The 24,343-nt window shown below is 39.0% G+C and overlaps 1 protein-coding gene across 3 annotated transcripts in view; it reads left to right on the top strand.

The window, feature by feature from the left end:
• Positions 1 to 4,772: 4,772 nt before the first annotated feature.
• Positions 4,773 to 24,343, top strand: part of LOC115211036 (RAD52 motif-containing protein 1) — a 28,413-nt gene continuing 8,842 nt past the window's right edge. For 2 of the 3 annotated variants that reach the window (XR_004998752.1, XM_029779899.2), the window contains exons 1-4: positions 4,773 to 4,926; positions 10,940 to 11,173; positions 11,735 to 11,851; positions 16,725 to 16,866. Coding sequence is in view for 2 of the 3 variants with exons in the window: in XM_029779899.2 (XP_029635759.1) it covers positions 4,825 to 4,926; positions 10,940 to 11,173; positions 11,735 to 11,851; positions 16,725 to 16,866 (595 nt within the window). In the remaining variant the exon portion in view is untranslated. The remainder of the gene's footprint in view (positions 4,927 to 10,939; positions 11,174 to 11,734; positions 11,852 to 16,724; positions 16,867 to 24,343) is intronic. The other variant, XM_029779900.2, reaches the window with a different exon arrangement.

Raw genomic sequence — 24,343 nt, 5'->3', positions numbered from 1 at the left:
CAGTGTTGTATATATGAGAAAGTAGGTATAACACGAAAGAATGTGCAAAGGAGAGGTGATGAGAATGGCTCCTTTAGTACATCGCATAGTCGATATGATAAATATGAAAAGGATAAACGCGTATAAGTGCCAGAAGGAAAAGAGAGATACAACCGAGTAGACTGTTTAAGAGAAGATTTTATTTATATGTTAACATGCGTGTATATGCATCATATATACATAATAATAGACAGGCCGTCATGTATACATAATGTGTATGTAGAAACATGGATGTATGCCTGTGCAATAAGTACAGAGCATTGAAAGAGTCTATAATATGACGTTAGATGAATGTACAGACACAAGGATGATAAATACCAGTTCGTAGTCAAGGTACACGATAGTTGAAGTGCTGTATCAAGAAGTTGAGGCTGCAATGCAGAGCCAGTTGAGGCACATGTCATGTGTGAAGCTGTGGCTACTATGCAGAGTCAGTTACTTGGTACAGAAGGCTCTCGCAGGTTGAGTTTGCTGTTAGCCATGGTGAAGTAATTCACAAACAGTGTTGAGATAGAACATGTGCGAGTGTTGCTGGCTGCTATGTACGTAGAGTGATGTTGTTGACAACGTTAAGAAGATGAAGGCGATGAAGAATGAGATCCCGAATGCTGTTTGACGAATTGGTGATGCATCTCCATGTGGCTGCTGTTCTGTTGTCGCTGGAACTGGCTGTGTCCTGTGTGGTCAACAGCTAGACCTAAAAGGGTTTGGAACCAACTGACATCAACTTGATGTGTCACTAGAGTTTTATAGTGAATAGTCGGCGCAAACTGAGGTTTAGAAGAGACTGTCTCACGTGACCTTATCTGAAGGCTGCAATTGGTTGGGTTGCATATTGGCACGTAATAGAGCAAGAGACAAAAGTGCACCACTACCAACAATAGGGTGAAAAAGGGTGTCTGAAGGTTAGCTGTTATCTACAACGCCTGTACTTGTGTATATATAACAGAGAGAATCTGGTACAAGTAGGACTTGATAGTTTGTTTTGCAGCGAAATGTTATGCTTCCTGTACTATACTGTACTATATTTATCCTCCACCCACAAATTTCTAGCTTTGTGCCTAAGTTATATATTTATTGAAAATTTTAGGAGTATTTTTTTTTTAATGAGTAAATTTCATTAGAAAAATTTGAAAGGGATTGCGAATGTGCACGAATCTAGTAAACAGTGTTTGCCTTGCGTGGGTTTAGATAAACTGAATTTATAATATTGCTTGATAATCTCAAAGCCAAGAAAAATTTAATTAACATTTCAAGATAAAAACTTATATTGAATTTTAATTTCATTTGTGCAAAATGAAGATCACCTGCCCTAAAAATAAAAATAAAAAATTCCACTACCGTAATTCAAATGACAACTAAGAAGAGTCTGGTACATGTTATATACCAGACTCTTGGAAAATAATTTTTTGTTGAATTAAACGGGACCAATGCAGAGTATAAGGATAAAAAATATCGTCTACATTTACAGTTCGTACTTTTAATTCTTCTCTCGCAATAGAAAAGGCATTTAATTTGTTTGGCTAGATTACAAGTATAAAATAAATAATAATAAAAACATTGTGTACAGTGCTCAGGTGCACTACAACTCATCTAAAGTGTATGTATAATCAGGTGTAGGTTCGGCGGATTTCGGAAAGCATGTGGGTCTTAAAGGATGCAGTGTCATGGCAGTCAACAACTGACACAGGCAGTTTGTTCCATGCTTCAGCAACTCTGAGCATGAAAAAATGTTTCCGAAAGTCATGGGAGCTGTGTTGTTTTCTGACTTTGTAGGCATGTCTACGTGTGTTAGAGACATGAAGATCAAAAAGGTGTTCAGTGTTGTTGTTGGTGAGGTGGTTGATAACTTTGTGAGTGTTTACCAAGTCCATCACCAGACGCCGGAGCTTCAGTGAATCCATGCCCAGGGAAACAAGGCACTCAGAGTATGGTAAGTGTCTGATGGATGGTATGCGTTTGGTTGCACGTCTCTGAACAGGTTCCAGGAGGTCAATGTTCTGAGCAAGATAGGGGTTTCAAACTGATGATGCGAATTCCAAGTGTGGTCGTACCATAGCTGTATACAGTTTTAAATAGATGGCTGGAGAGCGGCTAACAAAAGTCTTGCTGAGTGATGCCAAGACACCCTCGGCCTTCTTGATAATTTTAGAGATATGCTTTGTCCAACGCAAATCACTGCTGACAGTGATGCCTAGGTCACGCTCGCAAGAGGATTTCTTGATATCAGTGTTGTGGAGGGAGTATGTGGACGCAGGGTTTTTCTCTCCCAAAATGCATGGTGGTACACTTGTCCACAGCCAGTTTCAGTTGCCAGCCTGTGATCCATTGCTGCATTGTGTCCAGGTCTGATTGCAGGAAAGAGCTGTAGACAACAGGATCTGTCCTCTTGATTTCAAGGTACAGCTTGATGTCGTCTGCATATTTCAATATTGTGGCATTCTTTAAATTGGCTTCTATGTCATTAATGTATGCCACAAACAAGAGGGGACCAAGGACAGATCCCTGTGGTACACCCGATGACATCTCATATGGTGTAGAATGCTGTCCTAGAACTGTGACTACTTCCTTTCGGCTGAGAATGAAGGATTTCAACCAGTTAAAAAGATCATCCCTCACAGCCATTGCAGAGAGTTTCACCATAAGCCTTTTGTGTGGCACAGAGTTGAAAGCCTTAGCAAAGTCAAAGTAGACAACATCCACCCATGAGCCACTGTCAGTGATCTGAGTAATGTCCTCAAGGAACTCGACAAGCTGATCACTGCAGCTGGAGTTAGGGACAAATCCATATTGTGAGGGTCGGATGAGACTGTGAGAGCTCCAGAAGTTCCAAAGTGTTTCTCTGACACACGATTCCATCAGTTTTGCAATACAGCTAGTGAGACTGACTGGGCGATAGTTGACAGGTGATGTGCGATCGCCCTTTTTGAACAGAGGAATGACACTGGCAGTTTTCCACTGCTCCGGAGTAGCACCACTGTTGAGACACTACTGGAAAAAAATAGAAAGCTGGTGTAAAAGGAAGTACCTGCCACGTTTGAGAAGCAGGTATGTAACTCCACCAAGACCAGGAGAGGCATAGTTGCGCTTATTTTGAAGGTGACGTCGCAGCATTGCAGTTGTAAATTCCATAGTTGTTATGGAATTTGCTGATAGAGATGGTGAAGATGGTACATTTTGATTTTCAACAGTGAATATGTTTGCATAGCACTCGGCAATGAGTTCTGCGCATTCCTTGGGATCGTCAGTGATCTGGTTTGTGTGAGGATTACGAAGAGGGCCCACTGGAGAGTGAGGTCTCTGCTTCGAATGCACATATTTCCAGAAAACCTTGCTGTCAGGATTGGCTGCTATGCACTGTTCAAATTCAAGCACTGCTTTTTTTGTCACTTGCTTGAGATGGTTGAAAGATTTATTCCGCTTTTTCCTGTTGGTGTCTGATTTATGCAACTTGTATTCCCATTCAGCAGTCCGACGTTCCTTCCTGGCAAGTCGGACCGCTGAAGTTTCCCAAATTGCACTTTTGGAGCGGTTCTTCTTTTTCTGTTTACGTGGCACTGATGCTGCACATGCTGCCCATATTGAGTCCAGGATACTCTGGAGTATAGTATTCACATCTCCAGAGTTGTAGAATTCATGCCAGTTTGGGTGCTGTAATTCAGTGTGGTACAGGTTCCAATCTGCTCTCTTCCAATCGAAGGAAGCAGATTGGAGATGGTTCAGGTTTTTGTTGTTGCCCGCAAGAGCCAAATTGGCGATGATCATAGCATGATTAGAGTCGCCTAGAGGTTCCTCCGTAGTACAATTGATAACCGCTTCAGGAGTTGTGGTGAAGAGCAGGTCCAAGGTGTTGTCGCCTCTTGTTGGAGAGGTGACTACTTGTGACCAGTTTGAGTCCAGTACAAGCCCAACGAAATCGTTTGCACTCTGTGGCCAATGGAAGGTTTCCCAATTGATCTCAGGATGATTGAAATCGCCTGCAATAAAAACATAAGTGGCTGTTTTCCTGGCAGCAGCTCGGAGGATATCGCAAAGCTGTGTGTCTTGATGGTAATTTGGGGGACGATAAACAACACCAAGCAGGAGTGTTGACATGGTCATACGTACGTCACAGAAAAAAACTTCTTCTTGTGATTCGTTCAAATCGGCACAAGGAATTACCGAAAAATTTGAACAAACGTAGACCATCACATCACCACCACGGTGGTTAATGCGGTCCTTGCGGAAGAGGTTGTACCCAGTAATTTTGAAAACCCCATCATAGAGTAAGGAATGTGCCCATGTTTCCGTGACAGTGATGAAGTCAGGGTCAATACTTCTGACGTAGGAGTTGAACAAATGTATTTTGTTGCATAAACTGCGAGCATTTAAGGACAACAATTTGTACCCTGCTTGCAGTTTATGATGGTGTGTAGAGGATGGCAGGTTGTTCTGGTTTAGTTTCCCAGAGTTGCTGTAATTTTTTTTCCAGTTTCAGTTATTGTGGGTAGAGAGCACTCAGACCAGCTGGTATCTCTCTTCTACGTTTCACCAGTCTTAACAAATCTCCAGATTTGTCCATCCTCACGAAGGGCAACCAAGAGTATGTTTATATTCAAAAGGTTATGTAAGAATATGCCAAGATATATGCGAAAAAGAAGTACAGAGAGGTATTACAGGTTAAAAGAGAATAGAATTTCCATGTAGTTGTTGATCTTAATTATCTCAAGTTACGAAATTTCATTCTTAACTTAGAGTTATTTCCCTTGGGCGCGTTTTTATTTATTCAATTAGTATTGACAAATCATGAACGACATTGAAATAATTGAGTTCTGCCCGCCACATTCTAATCGGAAAAACTTGTTTGTATCTAATATACCGCTGTCATTACCACCAGCTGATATCTACGTAAGTCGATTTTAGAATTTTAGTATCCACTATTTTTATTCAATATTTACATAAAGTGAATGAGGTTGTTTTAAAAAGTAAGCAATTGTTTTCCATGTTCACATAATGTCGTTTTCTGAATCGTGGTTTGTGTGTGTTATTCTTATTTTACGTCCGCTTTCTATGTTGGCATGAATAGCTCAACAGGATTCTACGAATCACAGAGGACCATGTCTTGCTCCAATTTTGGCTTGGTTCTACATTTGGTTGCCCTTCCTGAAACTAAGCCTTTTATAGAGTGTATTGAGTGCTGTTTTTCGTGGCACCAGCGCTACTGATGTGGTTTTGCATTCGGCAAGATTAACAGAGTGTGTTAGTTTGTAGCACGCTGTCCATGCTTGTGCCTTTGTGATGTTAATGTCTGCTTCCGAATTGCTCCCGCAAGTACCTTAGTAATTGAAGTTTTTAATAATATTCAGTTTGTGACAGCGACAACTTGATCGCAGACACTGGTCTGCAATGTATCCAGAACCTCGAGGCGGTAATCTTTCAGTCTAGGGTGTTTAAAAAGTAAATAAAAATGAAAGGAGAAATAACAAGGGGTAAATAAGTCAACTGTTAAACAACGTAGACCTGAGCTATAGCTACCAAAAAGTGAAATAAAGTTGGGGCGGGGGGCAGAATTCCTCCATATGTATTCGAGTAAATATGCCACAAATAAATTGTCCGACGTTCCAAATTGTCGTCCTAATTTTCTTTTCACCCCCATCCACATATTCTCCACATTTTGCGCGTGGACTTTCTCATTTTTGAGGGATCACAAAGTTCTGGTGCACAATCACTTCGTGAGTGAAAATGCTTCATTTTTATTTACTTTTTAAACACCCTAAACTGAAAGATGACCCCACTCGAGGCAGTGATGTTTGACTGAGAAGTGTGACAGCCGGACAATGTTGCTGCGGCCCAGGTTCGAACCCGGCCATAAGAAGATGAGAATGTGTTAGATGCTTTTGCCGTGTCACCATTACTAATTAGATCAGCTTGTAACTTACAAAGCGAAGCGAAATAGCTATCACTATTGACAGAGAGAACAAGAAAGAAAATGATGACTAGGTGACAGTGGCGGATCTACAATATTAAGGCCTTGAAGCTTAAAATGTTATGGCGGCCCCCTTTACAACCAGCAGCAATAGGATAACATCCAACAAAGGTCAAAGAATTTTCGTGCCCTTGCAAGGAACTCCAGTTTGAGGCTCAGATTGCCTAAATGATGGAGTTGTAACGTGGAGTCCTTAAAAATGAGTCTGAAAGTGAGCCCTCTTTCCACCAGAAACGAGGTGTGGGTAATTACCGATATCTTTGTTGATGTAGCTTTTTCATGGCAGATCACTACACATATTTTCCAGTCTATGCCTTATACTTTTAGAGTTATGGGGGGGGGGGTTGAAGATTAGGGAGCATTATATACATGCATGATACATCATTAAGTTACATGTGAAAATTACAAAATACTCCTTGTTCTGTTTTTTTTAAAATTTTTTATAGCAACAGTTTTATCATATGACAGCTTCCATGTAATGTCATTTTCTAGAGACAATATGCATAAGGAATTTAAGCTCTCTTCAGTCATGGTAGACCAAAATTTATTCTTGACAAAGGAAAGCTTTGAGGAACTCCTCTCTGCTTCACAGCTCGTGATAGGCATTGTCAAGTACAGCTTATGTGCAGTGGTAATATTAGAGGACACTTCAATTAATTGTTGCTGATTGATAAGCTGAAGAACTTTTGTGCATTGCATTTTACTTGGTGTTTTCTTCTGTGTTTTAGGATTTCCTAAGCTGTAAATACTCTTTGAACTGATAACACTCATTTATTGATTTGTAGTCAATATTGTCTTTGTAATGCGATATTATAAGTTTGATACTGTTTTCATCAAATTCTGAATTGTCCATCAATTCTGAGAGAAACTTAAACCTTTTCGCAATCTGCCCATGTGGGTCTATCCTCTTGCTTAACTGGATTATCAAGCAGTCATAGACTTGATTTAGAACTTCTATCCTAAATTTTTCAGCCCCTTTCAAAGAAGCCCTATCTCTTGTTCCATCTGCAAATCTCTTCATAGCAATGTGTTTGGAAACATCAGAATAATTTGAGGTGATGTATTCACATAAAACCTTTTGCTACTGATTCATACTGTGCAATCCTGTCAGCTTAATTTTCTTGTAGTTCTTTAACAAATGAAAGCATAGCTACTAGCAGAGGGTAACCTTCAAATACATCAGAACCAGGTGTTTGGAGTTTCTTACTTGTTTTGTTAAAATGCTCCATAACTTCTCAAATGACTGTTAAAAAAAGCATATTCCAATTTTACCAACTTATGGTATAAATTCTTTGCATCTCACTTACATTCAGGCTTCTCTGATGAGTTTTCAAACATGTTTGGGAGTTTGTAAAATATCCCTATATCCATTTTTAATTGCTGGACTGCTTCATTTTTAATTGGCTGGACTGTGCAGACCATCAAGTTACACTTAATCTCTTTAGAGAAAAGGCTAGATTGCCCTGTGTGTTTAAAATCCCCGTCTTCAAGGAGATTCAGAAAATAAAACATACAACTGCTGCAAGGTGCCAAAATAGACAACAACTTCAGGTACAGTAGACACTGCCTTTTACCAAACAAGGTTGAGTGAATGGCTTGCACATGGTACATAGTCTGCATACCTGTTAATGTGTTTAAGAAGTGCTTGCAGCCTTTCTCTGAGCCCTTCATGTTGGATGCATTATCGTACAACTGACCACGGATATTTTCAAATGAAAACTTATGTTCCTTCAGTAATTGTGTTATTTTGTTGAACAAGGTCATGGATGAATAGTTTTCTGTTGGCAAAAATGTTAGAAATCTCTCACAGAGATTATAACAGTATTGAACTACAATTACCAGCTGGTCAACACATCAGGTGTAGAGTCAACAGTAATTGATTAGTATTTGATGTCTAGGTTGTTGATCTGATTCACCACTTCATCTTTCACATGTTTTCCCATGATTTCTATCAATTCTTCATGCATGGATTTGGATAGGTAAGTAATATTTATTTTTTCATTTTTACACTTCTCTAAATGTTCATGTAAAAATTGGTCAAACACTGCAAATAAGCTTATTAGCTTCCATGAAATTTCCATTGTTTGGGGAACCCCACTTTTCCTCATGACCTCTAAATGCTAAACATCTTTTACTTAAAAACTTTATAACTGCTACAATTCTTTTTAATACTTCAAAATAGTACTTGGTTGAGAAACTTTCATTTTGCTGTTTGTAAGTCTTGTTGAATTCAGTATATACATTACCTGTTTTTTTTTTGAAAAAAGAGAAAAACTGATGTCTTGCATTAAACAGTTTTGTATGAAATCATTATTAATTGTTATGGGCAGTTTGCCAGGTCACTGTATTCTTTGAAATCACAAAATTTGCAACTGTTTCCTGTTTCTGCTCTCTCTTTTCTCAAAGTTCTTGACCGCCATGATCAACATCTGCACCAAAAGTGTCAACAGTAGGTTGATTATTGCTAAACAGAGCACTCATGGTTTGTGCTCTATCATTGACTTTACTGGTACTTTCATGGCTTGTTTCAGTTGCAAGTGATGACAAACTTTTACTTGACATTGTAAAATAATTTGATAGTTTTTGATATTTAGAAATTTTGTTATATTACTTTCCTTGAGTTGGTATTTCTGGGATCTGCTTCAGTACTTTCTTGAAGACATTGCTATTCCTCTTGGGGCCTAGACCTCTGTGAAAATAAAAAATGGCATAATACTTTCATTAGCCACAGCGAAACGGAGATCGATCATGATAGTCCACAACTTAATTTAAAGTCATAATTGAAGAATTATTCATTTTGTACAAGGTGATATTAAAACAATTTTTAAAGTAGAAAAAATGGTTTGCTACTGAGCAGATTGTAAGTCCAAAATTAGGAGGCAAACCCTTTCATTGGTCATTAAATAATGGTGTGAAAATAAGAATTCTTATCTCTACTGTGTTGATGAAGTAGTAGACATATTTGACAAAGGGAGGGACAGGGCCAAAGTTTCCAAAATAATTGAAGGCGAATTATCTGCGAGTCGTTTGTACTTTTATTTTTTATGCTACTCCACACCGGCAGAAACAGCAGGTGAACAACTCATGGCTAGACACTGTGAGTCTAGACTCTGCGTAGGAGTATGAGATGACTTTGTCAACTAAGACTGATAACAGTTATCTGCATGACAAAATAAAAAAAAAAAAAAAAAATTGACAGAATGAAAAACTTAAGTTGCTTCAGAGGGGCCCCTCCAGGATTAGGGGCCCTAAGCTTAAGCTTCATTAGTTTTATGGTAGATCTGCCACTGCAAAGTTGTTGGGAGAAATTACAGTTAGATAGAAAGAACGGATTTACTGTTGTGAGAGGATGGTAGTGGAGAGAGTGCCAGAGCTGTTTTCAAAGTAATAGAGTATAGTCCCTCCCCTCTCCACTCAAGCATCATGATACAGAAGGATAGAAGGAGGAGTAGCAGGATTTGAGTGGTGGAGGCAGGGGGGATTCAAAATACATAAATTGAGGGATATGGCATTGTGAGTAAGAGAAGAGATGCTGGGAAGATGTGGGAATGGGCTATAAGATAGGTACAAAGAGAAATAGGAATTTAATATACACAGGTTGAATCCTTTTCTCCCATTTATTTGTATTTATATATATAATGAGTAGAAGAGTCGATGGGGAGATGATAGTATAGGTATGGTAGATAGGAGAAGTGCTAGTGGGGAGGTGTGAGAGTATAAAAGAGGCAAGAGGTAGAAGTGGGTATTTTAGCAAACATGTGAGAACTCAAATTTTCTGCAACATATTATATCGCCAGTCTATAATCATTATATACAGTATCTTGGGATCATTTTTCATGTCTTCATCACAAGTCTTATTTGGTCTCCCTCTTCTACAGGCACCATTCATTTGAGCCCTTGGCACTTGTTCATGCAGCCATCATCATCCCCTTCGCCATTACAATGTAATGTCCTTTCTTGCAACAGTTGAGTAGACATACAGGTGGGAAGGTGCAGGTATGACCATAGATGTTGGCATGGCAGAATGCTGTGTGGTTAAGTTCACTTCCTAGCCACATAGTTTCCAATTGTCCTGTTGCATTGTACCTTGGACAAGTACCTTTTACTATAGGCCAGGGGCAACCAAAACCTTTTGATGGATTTGGTAGATGGAAGCTGAAAAAAAAAGAACGTTATTGGTATATATATCATCATCATTATCATCATCCTTTAACGTCCGTTTTCCATGCTGGCATGGGTTGGGCAGTTTGACCTGAGCGGGAGAGCTGCACCAGGTTCCAGTCTGATTTGGCTTGGTTTCTATGGCTGGATGACCTTCCTAACACCAACCACTTTACAGTGTTTGCGGGATGCTTTTAATGTGGCACCTCACAAGTGCTTCTACATAGCACAGATACAAGTGCTTTTTATATGGCACCATCACAGGACTCTTGCAGGCCAATCCTCTTCAGCAAGGAGAGTGGCCTTAAGGCTTCTGCTGTGAAGGACAGGTCTTCTTAAGTACAGTAAAGTGTCTGGTATCTTGGTCCTTTGTCATCTCATCTGAAAGGTTTAGCATCCTCTGTGTGTGCTTCCTTGGCTTAGGCTCATGCATTGGTTGTAAATGAATGTCACTATCATATAAGGAATGTTGTTCATTTGCAATCTTACATGAAATCATGTTCAGCCATTATACTGTTTGAGTTCAAAAGACTAGAGGAAATATTATTTTTCTTGAAAATAGGTGAGAGGTAGCAACAGAATATCTGATCATAGAATATTTACATCAACAAATTTTGTCTGACCTATGCAAGCATGGAAAAGTGCACTTTAAAATGAAAAACAATGAGGATATGCATATATAGGAAGTTGTGTAGTTAAACAAAATTATGTGAGAAAATGCAATGTCTGTATAAACAAAATGCTATAAGATTTATTAATTTCTCTTTATTTTAGGATATTCTTTATGAGAAATTCTCTGCATTTGGTCTTCTCTATGAAATTCAGCTATTCTCCAATACAAATCAGCAACCAGTACAGTATGAACACGTGTCACATGCTGGGAAGAATGACTCTGTTTCTAATAATAATAATGCCTATGCCTTTGTGAAGTATTATTCTATCAAAGCAAGTCAAAGTGCTCGGAGAAATCTAAACTGTAACTTATATATTGGTGGACAACAATGCAAGGCAAGAATAAATTTAACTACTATTTACTTGCTAATTTAGATTTTGATATTTTAAACTTGGTGTTAAAACTAATTCTAGTAGGTGGTTAAAGTCGTTGATCTCTTAATTTAATGATTAAAAAACATTGCAGTTGATGACATATTAGTAACTTAATGGAAAGGAGCTGTCATCATAAGTTGTATAATACATAATTGGTATAAGGATAGGCAGAGTCGAGAAATTAGAATTGAGAATTGTATATACTGTATGCAGAATATTATTTAATGGGGTGTTGTATAAGTCTGAAAAATAAATCAAATTTAGTCTAAGAAAACTGCAGGTTATTAAAGATATCAGACACTGATGAGATTTTAAGAAAAGCTAACATATGTAATACGAACATGTTATCAGGATCATCAGGAAAAACTGTTTGAAATAAAATTGTGAACTGACAGTCTGATTAAAGTTTAATCTCAAAAAATACAAAAACTTTTTGAAGTAAAGTTAACAAGCAAAATATATTTTTTGAAGCATTTACCAAATAATGATGATGAAGAATGGGATTTTAAAATTTTATTGTAGATTGTAACTGCCAAGAGAAAAAATATATTTACCTTAGAGCACCTTTCTTTGAATAGATGCTATGATATGGCAAATTTCTACTTTGGTTTTAATGGCTGGACAACAAATATTAAACTGGTGAGTTGGTATTGTGCTTTTATTCAATGTTTTTTCACTAACAACACTTGTTTTTTAGATTGCCTTTTGTTTTCATATGCATTAACCTGCTTTATATAGCTTTTGCTTTTTTATGCATTGACCAAACTGCATTTTGTTTTAGACAATGTAGGCTTTTTGCTATTACTATTCTACTGTACCAGGATCTCTTTATACTTGAAAGCCTTTCTGTTAACATTGTAGTGTTTCTTAAAATAGCTGCCTAAGTGTAATTACTTTACTCTTACTGTGGATATTTAAGTCACTGAGAGTTTCTTTGAAATTTATAGGAATTCATTTGTGTCACTTGTTTTAAATATTACATCTATCTCTTGGAACGTTTCTACTGTTAGTGATTTATTTGTCTACAACAAATCCTCTATATTTGTTAAGTATACACAGATAGGCACAGGAGTGGCTATGTGGTAAAAAGCTTGCTTCTCAACCACATGGTTCTAGGTTCAGTTCCACTGCATAGCACCTTGGGAAAATGTCTTCTACTATGGCCTTGGGCCAACCAAAGCATTGTGAGTGGATTTGGTAGATGGAAACTGAAATATGTATGTATCTATGTGTCTGTGTTTGGCCCTTCACCATTGCTTGACAACCAATGTTGCTGTGTTTACATCCCTGTAACTTAGCAGTTCAGCCAAAAAGTACGATAGAATAAGTACTAGGCTTACAGAGAATATAAATCCTAGGGTTTGTGCAACTAAAGGCGGTGCTCCAGCATGACCACAGTCAAATGACTGAAACAAGTATAAAAAAAGAAAAAAAATTATGTTTGATTTGAAGTTTGGAAAGAAACAGCTAATAATTTACGTATTCTATTTTGATTCTCAAACAAAATATATTTACCTCAGAATGATTATACTGATTTAGATACACAATTTTTTTGTAGCCTTTATGCACTCAAAATTTATAATATTCCTATTAGTTTTATGTTGGATTGCTAAATTCTTTTGTTCTTTCTAATTTGTGAAAAAAGTGTTGATACTGTATTTATTAATTTCACCATGAAAACATCTTAATTGTGCATTATATTATTGGTTTTGCTAAGCCTAGTACTTATTCTGTCGGTTTCTTTTGCCAAACTGCTAAGTTACAGGGATGTAAATACACCAACACCAGTTATCAAGTGGTAGAGGGAGACAAACACACACACACACACACACACACATACACATATGTTATGCACAGAAAATATCTAGTTTTGTAGGTATATATATATATATATATATATATATATATATATATATATATATCATCATCGTTTAACGTCCAATTTCCATGCTAGCATGGGTTGAACGATTTGACTGAGGTCTGGCAGACCAGATGGCTGCACCAGACTCCAGTCTGATCTGGCAGAGTTTATACAGCTGGATGCCCTTCCTAACGCCAACCACTCCGAGAGTGTAGTGGGTGCTTTTACATGCTGTTGCCAGACGGTACTGGCAACAGCCACTCTCAAATGGTATTTTTTATGTGCCACCTGCACAGGAGCCAGTCCAGTGGCACTGGCAACAACCTCGCTCGAATGTTTTTTCACATGCCACCAGCACAAGTGCCAGTAAGGTGACAAAGGTAACAGTCATGCTCGAATGATGTTTTTTACGTGCCACCGGCACGGAGGCCAACTTGTTGCTCTGGCAACGATCACACTCATATGGTACTCTTAGCGCTCCCAGCACGGAGGCCAGCTTGTTGCTCTGGCAACGATCACACTCGTATGGTACTCTTAGCGGTCCACCAGTTATCGAATTTGATTTCGATTTTGATTTCAATTTCATATATTTAATATATATATATATATATATTTTATGCGTCGGTGGCACATAAAAAGCACCCTCCGAACGTAGCTGATGATAGCACCGCCACGACTGGCTTCTGTGCCGGTGGCACATAAAAAGCACCAACCGATCGTGGCCGGTGCCAGACACTTCTGGCACCTGTGCAGGTGGCACGTAAAAAGCACCCACTACACTCGCGGAGTGGTTGGCGTTAGGAAGGGCATCCAGCTGTAGAAACACTGCCAGATCAGACTGGAGCCTGGAGCAGCCCCTGACTCCCCAGACCCCGTCGAACCGTCCAACTCGTGCTAGCGCGGAAAACGATGATAATGATATATATGTATATATATACACATGCACACACATACATATATATACAGGGTGCAATGGGTGAATTGCTGCCATTCCATATTATTAATTTCACACATGCGCAGTGTTTGTTTTTGATTTTGTCAGCTACACAGTGTAGTAGGGTCAGTTGGGCATGGTCTGTGAGAAAAACAGCACCACGATGCAATTCACCCTGCCAGAAATTTGGAAACAACATGCTGTAATGATTGGTATTCCCATTGGAAGCTCCAATACAAACATTTCAGAGTGTTTGGGTGTCAATCTGAGGACATGTACTGAGAGTGCTAAAAATCAAACATCCAGTCAACTTCTTGGTGTTTAGAGTAATCACTAGTGATGGTGACATTATATCTCCATTCATCTTCCCACACAGCCTCAGACTCAACAAGTGCCTGGAGGGGCTAGTGCTGCCCTGGGTCAAGAGGGTGGCTGCTGGAATACCCTATGTCTGGAACAGGACTCTGCACCATTCCACACAAGCAGGAGAACCCAGTCATAGACAATTTCTGCAACCATATCACCCCTAACTCTCCACACTGCAACCCTCTTGATTATTATGTGTGGGGCACAGTTGAGTGAGAGACCAACAAAACTCCTTGTAACACCAAAGATGAACTGAAGGCAACAATTATGGCAGCATTCACCAACTTAAACAAATAGACCATCCAGAAGAGCTGCAGGCGATTCCAAAGTCGTCTGGAGGCTGTGGTTGAAGCCAGTGGCAATTTTATTGAATAAATTTACTCTTTAGTATTTCAAGATATTTTTATGTAATTTTGGTAAATATATCCGTAAAAATGAGATGTCAGTGTTATTTTCATTTTTGCATAATTTAGTGATAACATGGGGATAACATGGCCAAATCATTGCGCCATATCGACCTCATCAGCAACGGTATTTCCAACAGCATCCCCAGGCTTAGAGCCTATCAGAGATATACCAGGAGTGCGAATGTTGCCACATCCCAAGTTTGTAAATATATCAGATCAGCCAGTACATCTTTCAAACGTCGCTTCTGCAACCACCAGTCATCCTTTATAGTCCCAGAAAGACGGTTTGCCACCTTCCTGGATCGGTATGTGTGGCACCTCAAAGATCAAGGGACCCCATGTGATATCAGCTGGAAAATAATAGATCATCCAGGCCCATATATTAATGGGAATGACTGTTGCCAAATCTGCATCGCAGAGAGAGCCAAAATTCTTATGGACTATACTCAACCTGGCGCGTTGTAAGGAAGTTTTTCATAAATGTGTCCACTTCAAGCACTACCTACTGGAAAATTAGATCTCCCCATTTGCTGGTTAAGCTTTTTGGGTCTATAAGGGTTGTTTTATCCTCTGGTTCAGGAGAGGCAACCCGTCCTCATTAACGTTTGTATATGTTAAGACTTACATCTCGATTCCTGAGTGTTTTGTTACAGGTAGAAATTCCATACTGTGTACTCACTGCAAACTTTGAACTCACAGAAGGTGTAGTGGTATCACAGGTTTGTTAACAGAGAAGGTAGCCTTTGTATATGGCAGATGCACCAAGGCAATAAATAGTTAAACTACATAGGAAATAGATCTTCTCAAATGGCCAGAAGCAGTACTTATTCTAGTACCAAATTAGCAGTACAGGAGAATATTCTGAAAGTATTGTAGCTAATAGAAAGTTACTATCTCTGTTGGTAACAAAAAGTTTCTCAGAGTGATAGGCTGACTGAATGACGTTTGTGTTAGAACTGCAATGTTGTCATGAAATGTACACTCTGAATGCAGAGAGCCTGCAAAACTAGAAAGAAATTAAATTAGTATGCGTGAGTGGATGTGCAATGTCTGTGCATGAATCACAAAGTATAATTATTTTAAGAGAAGCATAATGTGTATAGACACAACTGTGTCCTTTACATGACTTGTTCCTGTTAAGTCTTCTCCACTCCTTCTTTCCTTATCCCTCACCTAAACAAGGAGACCCTGCTACTGTAATTATATCAGAGCAGAGCCATGTATTTCATCACCCAAAAAGTTTTTTAAAAAAGTTATGAGGGGTTATATGAAGTTATTAAACCAGAATTCTGCCACTTAATCAACTGATAGTTAATAACACATAGTATATAACAGCCACTACATTATCAAAATTTATAATCATCTTGTTACTTGTTGTTTGGTCCAGGTCTGCTTTGTTATAGACATATGATCAAAGGCATTCCAGCCATGACCATCTCTTTTTAGACAGTATGTCTAGAAATACATTCTACAATGTGTTCTCCTTTTGCTAAAATTAGAACTTTACTGAAGACCATAACAGAAAGTTTGTGTTAATATTTTATTTAAAATGGCAAATTTTAAAAATCTCTATTTTATCAGTTGGTGTTATCTATGTTTAAGCTTATTTCTGTCTTCAAATTCAGAGGTTGTCCAACATCTCTGCTGGACAGGATGCTGCAAATTAAAAATATTTGCTTCTGGGAAGGTTTGAGTTAATTTTTGCATGTTGTTGTTTAGCTTTGATTGATCAGATCGAGGATCAAATTCTTTACACCCATGCCTATCCTGTTTCAGACAAAGTATGTCTAGGACTAACTTGTCCTTCCTAAGTTAGCAGGGTGCTACTTGAAAATTTGGTGCTTATTTGTAACATGTGGAGAGACTACATAGAGCCTCACTTTAATGAAATAGTTAACAAAATTTCTTAAAATATCTTTAATTCGTCAATTATTTGTTTTTCAGTTAAAACAGGATACATATGAAATGGATACCAATTCAACAATATGTAAGGTTTGTTTCTATTCCCTTTCCACTGTATCATTACCATTCCATAGAATCACATCAGAGGGATTTGGAGCATGGGAAGAAACTTGGAACCAAAATGGTAAATAATACTGACATCTTTATATATATAAAACTGAGAATGTGTGTCTGTCTGTCTGTCTGTGTGTTTCCCTAAAACTTGAGAACTACACAACCAATTTCATTCAAATTTTACACATGCCTTACTTAGGGTCCATGTAGTTTCATGGGCAAAAAGAAAAATGTTCAACTTCTTGCCTAGAGCGAGCCCATAGCAATATCATATCTTCTCCACTATTTCACGTGTTAAAAGTTAAACCAAAAATATTTCTCTATTTTATGTCAGATGCTTTCACTTTAACAATAAAAATAATAATAACAATTGAATTATATGTAGTAAGTAATAATTAAAATCAAACTAAAGTATAATATAATTGTAACATAACAAAAGTAAAAATAGCAATTGGTATAAAATTGCATCAATGATTTGAACTTGAATAAGTGGTTTCACATGAATGGGAATAAATTAAAAATAAAATTAGCATGTAGAAATGGAATAGTCCAGATGGGTAATAAAAAATTAAATTAAAGAAAAGACTATTGTCTTTAAAGTATACAATGTGAGAGAAAAAACAAGATTTGAACACATGGAGGAAAACACCTTCAAAAAGTGTCTTGGTGCGACTATGAAAGATATCTAATCAGAGGCTGTAAATTCGCCACAATAGAAGCAAGGTTCGAGTCAACGGAGCATACAAGGGAGTACTCGACTCGAACTTGCAAAGTGGAAATATTTTATTTTTACCTTTATATCTGGGACGTAGGACGTCCTGGAAAAAAGTTTTAAATGCCCGCCCCCCCATCCCGGAAGTAGAGGTAGGCTGTATTGTAGCCACACTTCTATACAAAAGGGAGGACAAGATACAATTGATCGAAATTACAAGAGACAGGCTAACAATTCCAGTCTGTTATATATTTTGAGTATTGTTATCACCAGCGATGTCAAGATAAACTTTGTATTTTGCATTTTATGTGTAGATGTATATATATAGATGTACATGTAATATGTACACATATATATACACATATATACATGCACTAGCACTATGACCCGGCAACAACGGGTCTTTAATGCTAGTACTAATATAAATGTCATGATTTTTGTGTTTATACAATAAGCGTAGTAAATTGTGTAAAACAAAATTAAAGGACTTCTCATAAACATACTTAGTAACCATCACTTTTACAAACTTGTCTGATCTGAGGATATAGAATAAGTATCCATTGACCTAGCATTTCACTATGAGAATGTTTATCCCCAACTAATATGTAATCAATGATACCATCTCTTTTTAGACAGTTTGCCTAAAAATACATGCTCCAATGCGTTCTCCTTTTATAAAATGATAGGGTTATTTAGCATCTATTTCTAGCAGGTCAAGCAGCCATATAGATACTCCCTCACAAGCTTGACATTCTGTTAGTTTTGTATTAGTGTACAATTTTTATCAATTTTATATATGGTTAAATATTTTTGCATTGTATGTATTGTTGGATATTATTCTTAGCATAAAATCAGTTCAGGAATCTCTTTTTATAGAACACTATTCAGGAGTGACTGGGATGCTTCAGAAACTTCGTTTGAGATTCCCCATGGAATGAAGTGTTTGAACTTAATGGTGAAGAGTGTGTGCCTGAGTCTTGCTTTGTGGATCCAAACTGACATTCTCTCCTGCATGTTTAACAGCTCTTACCCAAAAAAAAACACTTCTTTCACACATATCAGCAGAAGACAAATGAGAGTAAGCAGGATTTTTGCACTGCTTTCAACAAGTGCAAGTGGGTCATAGAGACTGCAAAGTCCTAGTACATCCAATACATCCACAACCATCTTACCTCTCTCAAAAATTTTAGAGAATCTACAACAAGGGCAGTTGCCTGTTCCTCCGCCTTTTCATGTGCCACTTCTTACAACTTCAAATGATAAGGCTAAGCCGTTGGCTTAGTTGTTCACTAATAATTCTATTTAAGATGACACAGATCATCCACTGCCCAAGTTTGATGCAAAGATTTGTAACAACCTTACCTCCTTGCATATTACAGCTGAAATGGTTCCAGCTGTAATTTTGAAACTGGATCCATCGAAGGCTAGTGGTTCTGATGGTATACAGTCGTTGTTTTGTAGTGATGTAGTCTCAAACTAATCACTCTTTTGAATTTGTTCAACAAACTTCTATCTGAGTCTTGCTTTCTGTTTTGTTGGAAATCTTTGTTACTGTATTTAAGAATAGTGAGGAAAAGTCAGGTGCACACAATTATCATCCTATAAGACTTCTTCCTGTGATTAGTGAAGTCTTTGATTCTATTATTAATGTGGTTTTAGTCAGACACTTAACTCTTACAGTCTTTTTCTGATAACATGGTGAGTCCTCTTCTTTCACCTAGGTTGAAGTTTTGGGCTCATTATCAAAATATATTTTTGTTGCGTCTTTTCTATGAGTATTTTCATAGTCATTGGCTCTGATGAACTTCCTGTCAAGACCTTTAAATGTATTACCCATATCTCTTCCTTGCAGCATTATTTCTTTGTTGAGCTTCCTGTTAGTCATGAAGTCCTTTTATTCTCATGACTTCTTTCCTCCAATTGTTGTTCTCTAGAACTCACTACCATCAATCTCTTTTCCTCTGGACTGAGACCCCTTCTTTTCTTTCTTTGAAGACACTCACACTGCAATGGCCCTAAGCTTGGTTTCGGAAAAAATTGTTTAAAAGAAATTAATGTGTGTGTGTATGTGCGTCTATATGTATATGCATGAAGGGTTGTGTGTGGGGCTTGTGTAGGTGTATACATACGTTCCTGTGTGTATGTCTATGTACGTGTGTATATGTATGTGTGGGTGTGTGTGTGTGTGTGTATATATATACATTATATATATATATATATATTTATATATATATATATATATACAAATAAAAGAGGCAGCCAACAGGTTGCTGCCTCTTTTATTTATATACCATATATATATATACTGAACCTTATAGAAGTTCCTACCGTTAATGGTTATATTTACATGCCGAAATCTACCAGTAAATAATTGTTGGTTTTTTTAAAAACCATTAAAGATATTTACTCTTATTATATATATATACATATATATATATACATACATAATTATATATATATAATATATATATATACACATATATATATACATCATCATCGTTTAACGGACGCTTTCCATGCTAGCATGGGTTTACATATATATATATGTATATATATATATATATGTATATATATATATATATATATAGATATATATATATATATATATATATGTATATATATATATATATATATATATATATATACATATATATATATATGTATATATATATTATATATATATATATATATATATGTATATATATATATATATATATATATATATATATATATATATATATATATATATATACACACATATATATATACATATATACATATAATAATATGTATATATAAATATCATCATCATCATCATCGTTTAACGTCCGCTTTCCATGCTAGCATGGGTTGGACGGTTCAACTGGGGTCTGGGGAGCCCGAAGGCTGCACCAGGCCAGTCAGATCTGGCAGTGTTTCTACAGCTGGATGCCCTTCCTAATGCCAACCACTCTGAGAGTGTACTGGGTGATTTTATGTGCCACCGACACAGGTGCCAGACGAGGCTGGCGGACGGCCACGCTCGGATGGTGTTTTTTATGTGCCACCGACACAGGTGCCAGAAGAGGCTGGCGAACGGCCACGATCAGATGGTGTTTGTTACGTGCCCACAGCACGGAGGCCAGTTGATGCGGTACTGGCTACGGCCACGTTCGGATGGTTTTCTTATGTGCCACCGGCACTGGTACCACAAAGATACAAATTCCATTGATGTTCATCTATTTTGATTTGGTTTGATTTGATTTTCACTTGCCTCATCAGGTCTTCACAAGTGTCCCAAGAAGGAAGGTATGCACAGGTGGACTGACTACGTCCCAGGTAGGGGCCACGGGTTATGGCCTCACTAGTCTTCTCATGCACAGCATACTTCCATAGGTCTCGGTCTCTAGTCATTTCCTCGGTGAGACCTAAAGTTTGAAGGTCGTGCTTCACCACCTCGTCCCAGGTTTTCCTGGATCTACCTCTTCCACAGGTTCCCTCAACTGCTAGGGTGTAGCACTTTTGCATACAACTATCTTCAGCCATTCTCGTCACATGACCATACCAGCGCAGACGTCTCTCTTGCACACCACAACTGATGCTTCTTAGGTTCAACTTTTCTCTCAAGGTACTTACACTCTGTCGATTATGAACACTGACATTACACATCCATCGGAGCATACTGGCTTCATTTCTTGCGAGCTTACGCATATCCTCAGCAGTCACGGCCCATGTTTTACTGCCATGTAGCATGGCTGTACGTACACATGCATCATACAGTCTGCCTTTTACTCTGAGCGAGAGGCCTTTTGTCACCAGCAGGGGTAAGAGCTCTCTAAACTTTGCCCAGGCTATTCTTACTCTAGCAGTTACACTTTCAGCACACCCACCCCCGCTACTGACTTGATCACCTAGGTAGCGGAAGCTATCAACTACTTCTAGTTTGTCTCCCTGGAACGTGGTAGAAGTTGGTCTCTGCACATCTCCAGTGTTTATTGCTCCTGAGTATCTGCCACAGACAAAAACTATTTTCCTAGTTAGCCTTCCTTTGACATTGCTGCACCTCTTATGTGTCCATAGCTTACACTTGGTGCACCTTATAGAGTTTCTACCTACACTTTTTTTTACAGATCGAGCAGGGCCATCTACCTGAAGTCGTTTGTGATTGGTCCACCTTCCTACTTATTAGGACTTTGGTTTTGGCTAGGTTGATTCTAAGGCCCTTCGATTCTAATCCTTGTTTCCACACCTGAAACTTCTCCTCCAGTTCTGATAGTGACTCAGCAATTAGAGCAAGGTCATCAGCATAGAGGAGCTCCCAGGGGCATCCTGTCTTGAATTCCTCCGTTATTGCCTGGAGGACTATGATAAATAGGAGGGGACTGAGGACTGAACCTTGGTGGACCCCAACCTCTACCTGGAATTCTTCACTGTACTCGTTGCCAACCCTCACCTTACTAGCAGCGTCTCTGTACATGGCTTGCACAGCTCTCACTAACCATTCATCTATCCCTAGTTTCCTCATTGACCACCAGATAAGGGATCCAGGGACCCTGTCAAAGGCTTTCTCCATGTCAACAAAAGCCAGGTACAGAGGCTTATATTTGGCTAGGTATTTCTCCTGCAGCTGCCTTACCAGGAATATCGCATCAGTGGTACTTTTCCCTGGCACAAACCCAAACTGCATCTCATCTAAGCTAACTCTCTCTCTAATTAATTGGGCTATAACCCTCTCCGTAACCTTCATTACCTGATCCAGCAGCTTGATACCCCTGTAGTTATTTGTATCTAGGGCGTCACCTTTACCTTTGTAGCAGTTGACTATTATGCTGCCACACCAGTCATTGGGTATGACTCCTTCGTGTATCACCTGGTTAACTATACGGGTGACTAAGCTATAGCCGACACTACCAGATATTTTGAGCATCTCTGCAGTAATTCCTGATGGGCCTGGGGCTTTCCCTGTTTTCATGCTTGTAATTGCCTTAGCTACTAAGGAACTGTTAACTTGGATTGCTGGTCCCTCTGTTGGGTCGACATTCGGCAGACTCTCTTTATCCCATTCATTTTCCTCATTCAGCAACCTTTCATAGTGGCGTCTCCAAGCCTCTCACTTTGCATCCTCATTTAGCGCAAGTGAACCGTCATCCTTGCGAACACATTTCTCTCCTACCACGTCACGATTCTCTCTCACACACTGTCTTGCAACACGAAATACCTCAAGTCTTTCATCCTTACGGCACAGGACATTGGCAAATTTTTTCTTATCTGCTTCCCCTCTGGCTAGATAGACCTGTCTCCTAGCTTCCCTTCTGGCAGTCTGATACACTTCCCTGCTACCACCGTTCTTCCAGTCCTTCCAAGCCTGTTTCTTTTGTCTAATAGCCCTGTCAACAATATTGTTCCACCACGACGTTATTTTGGGTCTTAAGGGGACTTTGCACCAGCCACAGATCTGGTCAGTGGCTTTCAGCAGGTTGTCCCTCAGAAGCGTCCAGTTGTCTTCTACCCCATGTGTAGCTATACCCCCTTCCATTTCGTCAAAGGCTTCAAGTAACATGTCTCTAAATCTCTGTCCATTCGCAGGGTCTTTAAGCTTCCAGACCCTTCTCCATGTTGGTCGTCTTCTAGTCGCCCTCTTAGTCCTGATCCTAAAGTCACTAACTACCAGTCTATGTTGTGGGGTGCATTTTTCGCCTGGGAAGGTTTTGGCATTTATAAGCAGCCATCTTTCCCTTTTTCTAGCAAGGATGTAGTCGATTTGGCTAGTATGCCGGCCCGATCGGTAGGTGACCAGGTGGCTTGTCGGTTTCCTGAAGTTAGTGTTGCAAACCATAAGACTATTCGCATCGCAGTACTCCAGCAGCCTGGTTCCCTCCTCGTTGCGGGAACCATAACCATAGCCTCCATGTACGCCATGGAAGCCCCCAGCATGTCGTCCAACATGCCCATTGAAATCACCAGCCACAAAGAGAAGGTCCCTGTCGTTCGTCAATGAGGTGGTCTGCAGTAGGGTGTCATAGAAACTGTCTTTCTGTCCATCGGGTAGCCCTGGCTGAGGGGCATAGGCCGATATAATGGTTGCTAATCTATGATGAAGCACTATTCTAATCTTAAGTATTCTGTCACGTACTCTGATTACCTCAATTACTTTATCTACCCATTTCTCAGCGATAAGTATACCCACGTCACCAACCCCGTCAGTGTTCCCTGCCCAGAAAATCTTGTACCTGTGTTCCTTGCCTGTGAGGAACCTAGCAGATCCTCCTCTCCACCTTATTTCTTGCATGCAACATACATCAACACATCTCAACTATCTCGCCAGACCTACCTTTCAGTGTGCCAACGTTGAGGGTGTGGAAGGTATGGGCCCTAGAGGCCCAGGGACGGGGAGCAGTGGCGTCATGTACCTGAAAAGAAAGCTCGCATTTGGCAGAATTCATAAGCAAAGCAATGGTCTTAAGTTCAACCTGCTACACCACACTATCATGTTTTGCGCCGTATGGTCACCACCTTATATAGTAGGAGTGGTATTGGCTTAAGGCCTTTAGGTGTTCATGGAAGAAAAGCAAAGGAAGACAAGATGAGATAAGGACTTCCGGTACAGGTGGAGGGGTGGGAGGGCGGGCGCACCGCGCACTGGGAAAGATGGGGTAGAGATTTAAGCGACAGAAAGACAAGATTTGAGACGAAATGCTTTGCGGTCGTGTGAATAAGTTTCTATGAGTGAAAGTTTATATGTTGTGGAGAAATGCCATCACGCACCAGGCCCGTACGGTGTTGTTTGCTTTCCCACTTTGGTATTCATGGTGCGTGATGGCTATCTTTGCGTTTTTATATATATATATATTTTTCC

This window comes from Octopus sinensis, linkage group LG4 (genome assembly GCF_006345805.1).
Source record: "Octopus sinensis linkage group LG4, ASM634580v1, whole genome shotgun sequence".
NCBI lineage: Eukaryota > Metazoa > Mollusca > Cephalopoda > Octopoda > Octopodidae > Octopus > Octopus sinensis.
Note: the sequence above shows the minus strand (reverse complement) of the source record. Positions and strands in the feature narration are given on the sequence as shown.